Genomic DNA, 12081 nt, shown 5'->3' with positions numbered 1-12081 from the left:
GGACAAGCTCTTTACCATGAGGGTGGTGGACCACTGGAACACACTGCCCAGGGAAGCAGTTGAGATATTCAAGGTCAGGTACGATGTGGCCGTGGGCAACCCAATCTAGTGGAGGATGTCCCTGTGGACTGCAATGAGGTGGGACTATGACCTTTGGATGCTCCTTCCAACCCAGACCATTCTATGATTTAATACACAAAGACAAGACTGAAGGGCCTGGAAAAATCTTCACTTCTAAAACCTGTTCCAGCTTTGTGCTGCTGTAGGCAGGATTTGTCCATGGTGACAGTGGAACATACTCGTGCCAAACCTGGCATTACCCATTTGAAAACACACAAGCAGACATCTTTATGCACACCACAGTCTGGAGGACAAAACACACCGAGGTCCTCAATGATGCAAGAGCAGAAGTTAAGTGGCCAAGGGGAATTCCATCCATGAAGAGAAACTACGACAGCTAAAGTGAAAGGGTTTCGTGATCTAAAGTCTGAACAAACTTTCCTTTTATGCAGTCAAAACCAAGGTCAGGTAGAAGAGGGGAGTGAAGAGGCATCAAGAAAGGCAGGGACAAATCTGTCTCACAAGAGGGTGCCAGAAGACTTTTCTTCCTTTAACCTGGCAAAACACAGGCTGGAAGGAGTTGTGATTGATGTCCATACCACACGGCAAGGACAAGCAGAGGGTCAGGCAGAAGGGCAGACATTTTCAAGACAAAACACAATGAAAACATTGAATTAAACACAACTTCTGCTTGAAAGTCACTTTTTTTAACCATTCAGGAAGTAGAATCTTGGAGAAGCCTTTGTCTTTTCCAAGCAGGAGGAATCCAAGTACACAGACTGAGTAAAGCAGGACACCACCTGACTTTCATAAAACCTTTGACTTGGGGAGCATCTGGGTGCCACTGGTGGTAGGAGACTTGACTCCAGGATTCATTCCAAATGATCTGCTATCTCTCCTGTGAATGGAGCTGGTGGCTCCTGAACTGAGCAGAGCACTAACTAAAGCCTGCTCCAGAAATGCCAACCTTTCCCAGTCATGCCTTATCTCACTTCCCAGATCCAAGCTGGAGCTTGGATCAGACTGAAAATCAGGATGGCAGTGGAGTGTTTTGTTCAAATATGGCATCTCCTCTGCCTGTTAAGCCTTCTCCTCTGCTGCTGTTTGCTCTATCTACAAAGCAGGTGACTGTGACCTACTCTGAGAGCAGAAGGCTCTCAAAGCTGAAGAAGGGTGCAGAGCAGGAGGAATCCTGTGAGAAGCAGCTCAAGGATCTGGGGTTGCTAATCTTGAAGAAAAGGAGGCCAAGGGGAGACCTTCTGGCTTGCTACAGCTCCCTGAAAGGAGGTTGGAGCCAGGTGGGGGTTAGTCTCTTTTCCCATGGAACAAGAGGACACAGCCTCAAGATGCCACAGAGCAGGTTTAGGTTGGCCATGTGGAAATATTTCTTCCTTGAAAGGGTTGTCAGGCCCTGAAAGAAGGCTGCCCAGAGCAGTGATGGAGTCCCCATCCCTGGAAGGGTTTAAAAGCTCTGGAGATGTGTTGACACACATGGTTTGGTGATGGACTTGGGAGTGTCAATGGTTGGACTCTCAGATCTGAAAGGTCTTTTCCAGCCCAAGTGATTCTGTGATTAGAGCAGAAGGAAACTCTGCAGACAGTTCTGCTTTTGTGTCAGGAGTCACTCCACAGTTCACTCCCTGTTCCTCCAGAGAGCTCCAGTTCAGACCACATCTGCAGCTCCCACAGTGATGAATGAAGAGGAACCAGCAGCAGCCATACAGCCATCTCCTCACTCTGTAAGTGAATGGAACTCAAACTACACCCTGCAGACCTGAAGCTGTACAAGGGGAGAGACTCCAGCCCCTGCCTCCCAGCTGTTGGAGGGTCAGAGCACTATGACACCCAAGCGCCCTTCAACCCAGTGGGAAGAGGTCATAAAGACATTCCTGTGGCAGCGAACAGAAAGGAGCAATCATGGCACCTTCTGTCTTGCTCAGGGGAACTTCCACCATGTAAAGAGAGAAGTCCCAGCAGTGTGTTTGCTAACATGGGGAGGACCCTCCTCTGTCAGCCAGGGCAGCTGAGCACACACAGATGACATTACACAGGAGAGGTTCATTCATCTCTGCAGGGTTTAGAATGTTCAGGTCACCCTGTGGGACAATCCAATTTGCTAGGTAAGAATTCTAAGCCTGAGAAGGTACTGCCAGGTTTATGGCCTCACCCAGAGAACACCACAGCACAGAGGTCCACATGTGAAGGCAGTGCTATGGCAGCCTCACAGAGATGAGCAGGACTGCTGGTGACACATTCCCACGGAACCCAGTCAGCAGAAGCCTTCCAAAGATGAACCCCTTAACAGGAGGTCCTTCAGGACCCAGCTGTCTCCGACCAACAGTAAGGGTGGTGCCATGCATGAGGCTTTCAAACATGCATGGTTCTGTTCCTGAGCAGCTTCCACAGGACAAGGCTCCTTTATGGAGAGGATGTGACTGGCTCTGACTCCAGAGGACAAGCATCTGAGCAGAAGCAGCTGGCAGTATCTTTTCCACTTCGGGCATGGAAGTCAAGAAGCTTTGAACATCCATCCAAGCTCAGCCTTGCTTCCTCCTAGGGAGAAGAATCAGCAGCACACCCAGTGCAGCTGGGAGGAAGCACCATGGCAGAAGCCTCTGATGCTCTTCAGCCCACACAGGCTTTGCCAGCGCAGAGCCCCTCACGACTCTAACACCTGCAGGTGCAGAGGATGGGTGAATCCTGGGCACACACAGAAGGAGGACTTCAGCCTCCTGCAGACAAAGCAGCACTGGTCACATACTCCTCCTTTCATGGTGACCTTCAATCTGCTAAGCAATTCTTTCTGGACTATTTCTTCCAAAATTACCTGAAAAAATACCTCAGGTGCAACCGTGTGCCTTCAAAGAGCAGCTCAACGTGCTTCTCCTCTCCTCCAAAGGCCTCCCTACCACCCAGACACAGCCACTTCGGCAGGGAGGTGGGAGACAGAACATGGGACAGCCAGCAGTGGAAGCCAGGTCTCCACAACCAGATATCGTGCACTCCAACACATGGTATCTTACACTACAGCTGAATCCCACTGGTACCAGCAGCTGAAGGAGCCTTGGCAGTACCAGTACCAGACTCCCCACACCCCGAGGTGCTGGCAGAAGCTAGGCAGATGTCTCCATCTGGCAAGGCTCTTCTTTAGGCTTGAGGAATGCACAGTCAGCAGCTCCTTCCCTCCAAGAACTACATGAAGTTACACAAGGAATGTGACAGCAGCATAAGGAACTTAAACTAGGCTTGCACAAGGGGCTCTGGGCTCTCCACACCACAATGACCTTGTTCAGTTCCATCAGCCCATTGCTCCAGCTGTCACAGGCTCTTCTCAAGGACCTGAAGTCACCCTGGAACAGCAGGCAGATGTCCTTTCTGGGAGGTGTCACTTCCTGAGCTAATTCTCTGCTTCGATGCTAAGAAGTCTCTAAGGCCCTGAATAGTTCTGCCGTTGTCCTCCACCTGTACACTGAGGCAGCTGCTTTCCACAGTCCATGTGCTAGGAAAGGACATGGCTCCAGCACGAGCGAGGTGTCCCAGCTGCCCAGCACCCCACTGATGGCACACTCAGCCCCAGCACCACCGTTTGGTTCCACCGGTACTTGTGGAGCCAATCTTCCAGAGGAGCGGCAGCCCTGGTAGATGTCCAGCACGATTCCACCAGCACAGCCCAGTATCAACTGACTGGAGAACCCAGCAACCACCCACTGAGCTGAGCACTCCCCCAGAGCTGTAGGACTATCCACTGCTTCCCAAAGCTGGTGTGCTCTGATGTACCTCTCCTATGCTTGTCACCAGGAGCTGCACTACCACACTGCTCCTCACACGGAGGGACAGATCTGCACGGCAGGGACATCAGAGCAGAGTGGGGCCTCTAACCTGCCTCCCTCTGCAGCTGCCACAGAGAAGCTCCACACACTTCCACCAGATGCAGGAGGAGCTCAGACAGGAGCTATGGAAGAGGAAAGCAGTTTCTTAACACAGGGCTGAGATTTCCTGAGCCACTGCATTTAGGGAAGCAAGGAGAGAAGGACCTGGAGAGAGGGACTGAGAGCAGCCACTTCCCAAGTGTGGGATCTGGAAGTCCCTGGCTACAGCTTTGCCTTGGAGTGATGGAAGAAGAAAGGCAAAAGAGAAAAGCAAGAGATACTTGTCAGTGATCTAAAGCTAGGATGGTCAAAGCTAACAGTGGACCACATCTGAGCCAGCTCACGTTTCTCCTGGTGTGGAAAGGATGTCACCTCCCTTCCAGAATCTTATTCCAAACCCAAGAAAGAAGCCCTGTTGAGGAAGCAGCAAGAGTCCAGCTCACCGGAGACCAGCAAGCTGCCACTCATGTTGTACATGGGACTGGTACCACTCTGTGTCCTGCAGGAGAAAGCCTCCTGAAAGCCATCAGTGCTGACAAGAGCTCCTGCCTCAGTGCAGCACCACCCTGCTCAGGACCAGTCCTCGAGAAGGGGATCACAGCCACAGGATGAGTCAAAGCAGAGAGACGCAGGATCATACACCTGGGCATCAAACCCCACACGTGTCCTGGAGCATTACACATCCTCTGCCACCACCTGCCCCCTTCTGACACCACCTCCAGTGCCACCTGACCTCTTCTGTCATCACAAAGTGCTGGATGTGAAGACTTGAGGAGAGTCTATGGAGGGTGGGCTGCAAGAAAGGCACCACTGATTACCTCCATCTCACCCTTCTCATGCTATGGCACCGTGTCCTGAGCTGGATCCTCCTCTCTCTCCCAAAAGGTCATACACAGCACCTAGCAGGTTCCTGAAGCCTCTGCTCCTTCAGAGTTGCCCACCACTCCCAGAAGTGGGCATTTATTTTCCTTCAGCCTCACTTTTCTCAGTGCACAGCAAACAGAACCTGACCTTTCCACCTCAGCCCCTTTGGGCTCTCACACTCCTGGTCTGCAGCAGCCATTCTCACCTCAGAGATGGGAGAGGAGGGAAAAGAGGTAAAAGCAGGGGAGGAAACAATCACTGGGTGTCTGTGATCAGTCAGGTCCAGAAGCCACTTGACCCAGAGAGATCAGTTTCCCCTACAATGAGGGGCGAGCCTGGGAAGCAAATCAAGCAGAGGGCATGATTTTGGCAGAGAACAGGAGTGGTACAGACCTCTTCCTCCTCAATGCGAGCAGGTTCAATCAGCAGATTATTGGCTTGATCAAACGACACCCCCTGTTAGGACAGGAACCAGCAAAGAGGCATGCGGATTAGTGGAGCATAAACCAAACCCGCCACCACGACCACCACCACCCAACACACACCACTGACAGGGCACAGCACCAGAGCAGACCCCCTCACACCACTCCTGGCCACCACCTTCCCCAGGGCCAGCGACAGGGCGGCTGCCGGGGCACAGCCGACAGGGTGCCAGTGCCTGGCGAGCTGCAGCCCAACCTCAGGGCCACCTTTGGCCTGCGCTGGCACTGTGAGGCTGTGGCCACCAGGCTCACGAGCTGGACACAATTAGCTGAGGTCACCCCTCTGCACCGAGTCCCTCAGTGAAGAAGGAAGGATTGAAAACAGAGGAGGAGAGACCAGAGGGTCGCTGGTGCCACCCAGCTGCTGCACAGGAGTGGAGCGGTCCCAGATCCAACTGCACTGGTCCCTCCTGCCAAGGGAAGTGCCTCCGCTGGAACAGGACATCCTCCCAGGGACCTGGGGACCCTGTTTCCAAACGCAGGCACCTTTGGAATTTTTCCTGAAAACAAAATGTCCCTGCAAAACCTCCTGGCTTAAGGAGCAGGGCTCCTGCACACCCTGTACTGCCGCCTCCTTCAGCGTGTGGGCAGCACCTTCCTGGAAGCTCCACTGCACTGGGCCGCTGCTCCCCACGTTCCACTTCTTACTAAGGGCAGCTCAGGAGGCAAGCCAGTGAAGCTTCCTTCATGGAGCAGGCATCCAGCCAGCCCAGGAGGAGGAAACTGCCATTTCCAAGCAGAAGGCTCAGACAGCAACAAGCCTGTGGTGTCAAGACCTGTGCAGACTTCACAGGGTTTGCCAACAGGTCCTGAGCTCCAAGCTCCTGACTAAAATAGAGCTTCATGGGTGAGGGCACTTCCCAAGCATGGCAGGGCTTGGGTGAAGGGGCCTCAGGATGGCTTCACACATCTTTACAAGCAGCAGCAACTCCTTTTCACTCTGAAGAACTTCACAGTGAGGAAACTACTCGCCTCATCTCCAGAGAGCAGAGACAAGCTCCATCAGCATCCACTCAGTACAGGGCCCCAAAGCAGATACGGGGGCAAGAACCTGCCCCTGAGCCATCTCCATGTTTCCAGTGTGGGCTGGAAATGACCCCAGCAGTCTGGAGCACATGCACTAATAACAGGAGCAGATTTTACTCCAGCATCTTCCACCAGTTTAGAGATCCACATCTCACCCACGAGGTTTGCTGGTATCAGACCATGGTGGAGATTCAGCCCCATCCTAAGCCCTGCCTGCCAAAGATACTTCCCAGAGCCATCACACAACTGCACTACCAACAGGTCAACAGTCTTTCTCTCACTAGCAGTTTACTACCCCACCGTGAGGATCTTCCTCAAGCAAGAATCTCTACATGTCCCCAGCAAAACGTGGTGCTTTAGCTGAGTAGAGCCCAGGACCTCCTATTTCACTAGCTCCCAACATAAGCAGAAAGGTCCACAGTGCCCTCAGGGGGATGGCAAAGCTCCAGAGCACAGGTTCCCTAAATGGGAGTACATCCGGAGCAGGGTGGATGGGAGCAAGGGGAAAGGCTCTCTCCTGTCAGCTCTCACTGCCCACTCCTCTCCAGAAGCAGAAAGATCAACTTGAGCAGCCTGACGGTGAGCCTGAGGTGAGATCCATCCAGGGACAAAGCCCACCCTGTGCAAAGGAGGTGCAAGGATCAGCAAGCACAGAGGTGACTGAAAGGAATGCAAGAACCTGTCGGTGGTGGGACAAAGGAGCTGCTCCTGCAGCACAGGACACATCACACACAGTGGGGAGAGTGCAGGAACTCAGGTACAGCACAAGGAGTCAAGACACAGGCAGCATGGCACAGCTCTTGGACAGCCACATGAGCCCCGGAAACAACTGCAGCTCTCCCACCCTCAGCACATCTCTCCTGAAGTGCTGGAGCCTCCTGCCAACGTTTCCATGGGTACCACATCAAGCTGGTTGGTAGCTCAAAGCAGCAGAAGGGAAGTCTGGCACCCTTGACTGTGCCCCCTCCCCACAAGACCTTACCTTCACCGACGGCTGAGCAGACAGAGCTCCGTTCTTTCTGTCATCCTCATCCCATGCTTCCTCCTGATCCTCAGTCTCTGTGTTGTTATTACAGCCTCCCAGTTCCTCTTCCTCTTTGGGGACACCATCACTGTTCAACCCCTGTAGAAGTGCCACCACTGCCTCTGGTTTGGGCAGCTTGGTGATCTTGAAGTGCTTCTTGTAGTGGGGAGTGTCCTTGCGGATCAGCCTCTGTTTCTCCACCGGGAACGGCCGCTCTTCATCCTCATCTTCATCCTCACTCCGTATCAGTGTGTCCTCAGCGAAGTGCACAGTGGGCTGCAGGGGCGAGCCCCAGAGAGCTGTGACCCTCAGGCAGCAGCAGTGCAGACACCTGCTGTCCCCCCACCCACACGGGCAGAGCCAGCACTGCTGCTTTTGTGCAAGACAAAAGACCAAGTGTCACCACACCTGCCTTTCCCCATGCCTTCACCCTGACATCTTCCAGCAGCTCCAGGGACTGAGAGCACTCTGACATGTGGACCCCACCTGGCTTCCACATTGCCCTCCCTGGCCTCCCACGGACTCCGCTCCACAGGCAGCCTCCAGAGCCTGTGCCTGCCACCAGTGCTGCCCAAACCGCTCTCTGCACATCCATCTTCTTGGACAATTTCAACTCCTTCCACTGTTTATCCCAAACTCACTGCCGTTGTTAGGCTCCTACCTCGTTGTATTCCACTTCCACATCATCCTCCTCTTGATCAGCAGCTTCCTTATGTTCCTCTTCAGCTTTGGGCTTCACCTCCTTCTCCAGCTCGTGCACCTCGGGCAGCTGCCCGTTGGGCCAGCCCCTCTCTGCCTGCTCTTCGCCCCTGTGGTCGGCGGAGGCTGTGCTGTTGGACAAGTGGGAGTCCTCGCTGCGCTGCGAGGTGGCGCTCAGCCTCTTCTCCTGAGGAAAGGATTTCAGGTCAAGACACAAACCAAAGCAGCAAGCAGAGCAACACTGAGTGCCTGGCACAAGCTGGGCTACGATGCAGTACCAACAGAAGCAGCTTTCCCTGTCAAGCCTGCTGCACCTCACGATGGGTCACCCCTGTCCCACCGCCTGTGTGTCACCCCTGTCCCACCGCCTGTGTTTGTTGCCATCACACTCGGGCAGCAAGACTCCTTCCCTGAGCACTCTGCTCCCATCAGCCTGTACTGGGAACACCAGTACAGAGCCTTCTCCTCTCCGTGTCTTGTGACGAAGCGGAGCCAGTGCACACAATTCCCCTCGTGCTGTCTCCTGCTTGCATCTCTTGCTCCACCTCAGTAACCCCAGCTGACATTACAAGGCAGATTCCAGCCCCTAGAATCCAGCCGATCCAGGCTCAGCAACTTCCAATCCCTCCCAAAAGTCAGTTCTTTCTGCCAGCCTCCCCCAGCCCCTCCCCATGTTGTCTGTGGTTACCCCATTTCTCAGGTCCGAGTTAGGAAGGGCCAGGTTGGGGTCAGCCTTGGCAGCGTGCGCCTCGCTGCGCCGAACTTCAATCACCTTCTTCATCACCTTCAGCTCACTGGGGTGAGGGGTTGCCCTGCGCTGCAAGCCCTGCAGAGAGCAGGAGATGCAGCAGTCAGACCTCCCAGGATGGAACCACTTCAAATGACACCTTTTGTATTGGAGTGCCAGAGCCCCGGCTGGGTATGACCCAAATGTCAGGCTGAAGGACCTGACCTCAGTCTTTCCACTGCAGCCTGCAGCTGAGGCAAGAAAATGGAGACAGAGATCCCTTCTCGGAGCTCTCTCAGCCATTATTCTGCTCTCTGCATCTGACAGAGGGACTGGGAGAAACTCTAGGGATAGGAAATTTCCAGTTGTGCTTCAGGTTTAGGAAACATGGAGCTGTCAGCACAGAAACTCCTGAAGGCCATACAGGTGAGTATCTTCTCATCCCTCCAGCACTGCTGAACACGCCCGACAAGCTCCTGTGCCACATAAATTTGTGAAGCTCCATCCCAGCTAAGAGTCAGTCAAAACCCTTCTAAAGTTACTAACAAGGTTAAAACTACTCCACACAACCAGCACCTCCAGCAGCAGGGACACCTACACTGCAGAGACAGGTTTCAGAGGATTCAGGCCTCAGGAGTCTCTCTCCACAAGAGAATAAAAAACAAACAAAACCTGCAGGAAACTGACACCAAGAGTACTCACTGCAAACAAACTTTTACCCTGCCCTTGGATCTGCCAAACCAAAAATGACCCTCCACAGGGTTCGAGGCTGTCCACGGTACTCAGCTGCTCCAGTAACAGCATGGCTGGTAGCTGGCTCCAAGCTGGGGGAGCTGGGGAATGACTGGTTCCAGCTTGGCTGGGTAGCTCTTTCTCACCCTAAGTCCAGTCCCGAAGGTGATCCAACTGTTGGGATCTCTGGACTCCTCAAATGACAGCTCAGCAGTCACAGCCAAGCTCCCATGGGAAACCTCCCAGACTTGCTTGTTTCCTGAGGGCACTGAATGCTCTTCAGGCTGCAGAAGTCCAGCATGGGTCTGCAGTGGTGTGACAGGGCAGAGCATGGACACCACAACAGCTCCCCACCTAAGGCACCACCTGAAGGTTTTTGCTGTTTCCAAAGGAAGCAAGCAAGCCTCCTGGAACTACTCTTCTTACCCTTCTCTCAGCTCCAGACTCCTCTTCATCATCTCCCTTGGGCTCATCCAGGAACTGAATGACACTAACTCTGTTTAAGTTGGTGTCCGTCCAGCTCTCATCCACACTGTTCTGCAGAAGGTTCTCTGGGGAGAAAAGCAACACAGTGGGAGCTGCTTTCTGAAGAAGCAGGGCTGTAATGCTTGGGTGACAGAAAGCTCTCAACTAGGGCACTTCTGTTGTGTCTGCCCATGGCATCAAACCACAGAGGCCTTGAGGACAAAGGATGCAGTCAGCAGATCTTGCCACCTCTGAGACATCTCCCATGAGATCTATAGCAGCCTCTACAGGAGGACCCGAAGGGCTCAGCTCTAGCACTCCTTACCCAAGAACTAAGGATAAAGGTGGAACGAAGGCACTGATTTGAAGCATTGGCACCAGAGCATCATCAAGATAGTTAGCAAACCTTGCAGACAATGAACTACTCAGCCAACGGAGCAAAGCAAAAGACTGAGGACTGGGCTGCAGCTTCTCTACCACTTGGCAGAGAAGCAACTGCAGTTTCAGCCTTGGCAAGCTGCCCCCAGCCACTCCAGAGCTGGGGTCTGCACAGGGCGTCACAGTGACCACCACGAGTCCAGCCAAGGGCAGGGGAAGGATCAAGGCCCTGTCCTGCAGCACTCTGTAGAGGACACAGCACTGCCCAGCACTCCCAGTGCAGGCTCTTACCTAGGCTGGGAGAAGGCTGCTGAGGGAGCAGGTAACAAGTCAGAACTTTTTCTCCAGTCTTCTCATCATCCTCAGTCTGGAATTTCAGCATGGGCTGGGACTGGTTTTCTGCCAGCCACAGGGCCTTCAGGTTCAGGTTTGTCAAAGCAAAGGGCAGGTTCTGCAGCCTGCAAAAGCAAAGATCTGGTGATGAAACTCACCTGACAATGGGAGGACTTCAGTTCAGCGCCAGGATGCTTCAACTCACTGCAGAAAGACAGACCCCTCTCACCCGTGCTGCATGCATAGGGTCCTGTCACAGCGGGGACTCCAGTAACCCACCCTCAGCCCCAGCACCCTTCAGCAGAGGACAACTCCTATCAGCCACGGGAAAAAGGAGAGCTTTGAAGAGGGGTCTAAAGACAGAAAAATGAGTCCTTCACAGATCAGTACACAGAGACTGTTCCAGACAACAGCTCCAGACAGCTTCCAACTGCTACCAAAATCCTGCAGCTAAATTCTGCAGTCTCTGAGACCACAGATCCTTCACACCATGGGGCCGTGCACACCATGAGCATGATTTTGCCACGAGCATGATTTTGCCACGAGCCACCACGAGACTGATGGCACAAAACTACAAAATCTACAGCAAGGCAAAGAGTGGACCAGGATTTGTCTTGGTCTTTACTTCCCACATGGCAAAGCACCCCCACACTCCTGTGTCAGCTCTGCCCTGTGCGTGGGCACCATAAATAAAGGGCTTTGCCAGCAATGCCTGAGAGAGAGCCCTGAGCAATCAGAGCCAGGCTGGGCTCCTCCAGACCTGGCAGCAGCACAGAGCCAGCATCTCCCAGAGCACAGCAGGGCTCAGCCCACTCCTCCTCAGAGCAGGCCCTTGTCCTGCTGACCTGTTCCCAGCCACATCCAGGACGTGGAGCTCGGTGGTGTTGGCCAGCTCTGGCGGCAGCAGGGCCAGGCGGTTGTCGCGCAGGGACAGCACGTTCAGGTTGGCGCAGCCGCCGATCTCGGCCGGCAGCGACGTCAGCCGGTTGCGGTCCACGTTGAGGTTGGTTAGCTTGGCCAGCTTGCCCAGGGACTTCGGCAGGGCCTGGGGAGGAGGGGATGCAAGGGTTGGCATAGGACAAGAGCAGCAGAATAAAGGTAAAGAGGCAAAAAGCTCTGCCTGGAGAGAGCTGCTTCCCAGCCTTACACTCTCCTGAAGTTCTCACCACAGCCCTGGGACAGATTCTCCCCAGGTTCACAGGCTGTGAGGTGCCAACTCCTCACCTCAGCCCAGCATTCAGAACACACTGGCCAAGATTCTTCTCCTGTTCATATGCCTGTTCCCAGCACTTGTGTTTTGACAATCAAATCATGTGCAGTCTGCAGCAGCCATTTCAGAGCAAATACTCATGGCCACCTGCCAAATGCAGCTTCTGATGGAGCCCTGCACCCCAGGCCTGGGTCTCGCAGGGTCTTCTCCAG

General features: G+C 53.9%; 1 protein-coding gene across 14 annotated transcripts in view; it reads right to left on the bottom strand.

Annotated features, from left to right (window-relative positions):
- The window catches only part of SCRIB (scribble planar cell polarity protein), an 88972-nt gene that overhangs the window by 51403 nt on the left and 25488 nt on the right, over positions 1-12081 (bottom strand). For 13 of the 14 annotated variants that reach the window (XR_010304843.1, XM_064154528.1, XM_064154515.1 and 10 more), the window contains 7 exons: positions 11505-11704; positions 10618-10784; positions 9910-10034; positions 8713-8850; positions 7987-8211; positions 7284-7601; positions 5187-5249 (listed from right to left, as the gene is read on the bottom strand). Coding sequence is in view for 13 of the 14 variants with exons in the window: in XM_064154528.1 (XP_064010598.1) it covers positions 5187-5249; positions 7284-7601; positions 7987-8211; positions 8713-8850; positions 9910-10034; positions 10618-10784; positions 11505-11704 (1236 nt within the window). In the remaining variant the exon portion in view is untranslated. The remainder of the gene's footprint in view (positions 1-5186; positions 5250-7283; positions 7602-7986; positions 8212-8712; positions 8851-9909; positions 10035-10617; positions 10785-11504; positions 11705-12081) is intronic. The other variant, XM_064154521.1, reaches the window with a different exon arrangement.

Source organism: Pogoniulus pusillus, chromosome 14, assembly GCF_015220805.1.
Source record: "Pogoniulus pusillus isolate bPogPus1 chromosome 14, bPogPus1.pri, whole genome shotgun sequence".
Lineage (NCBI taxonomy): Eukaryota > Metazoa > Chordata > Aves > Piciformes > Lybiidae > Pogoniulus > Pogoniulus pusillus.
Note: the sequence above shows the minus strand (reverse complement) of the source record. Positions and strands in the feature narration are given on the sequence as shown.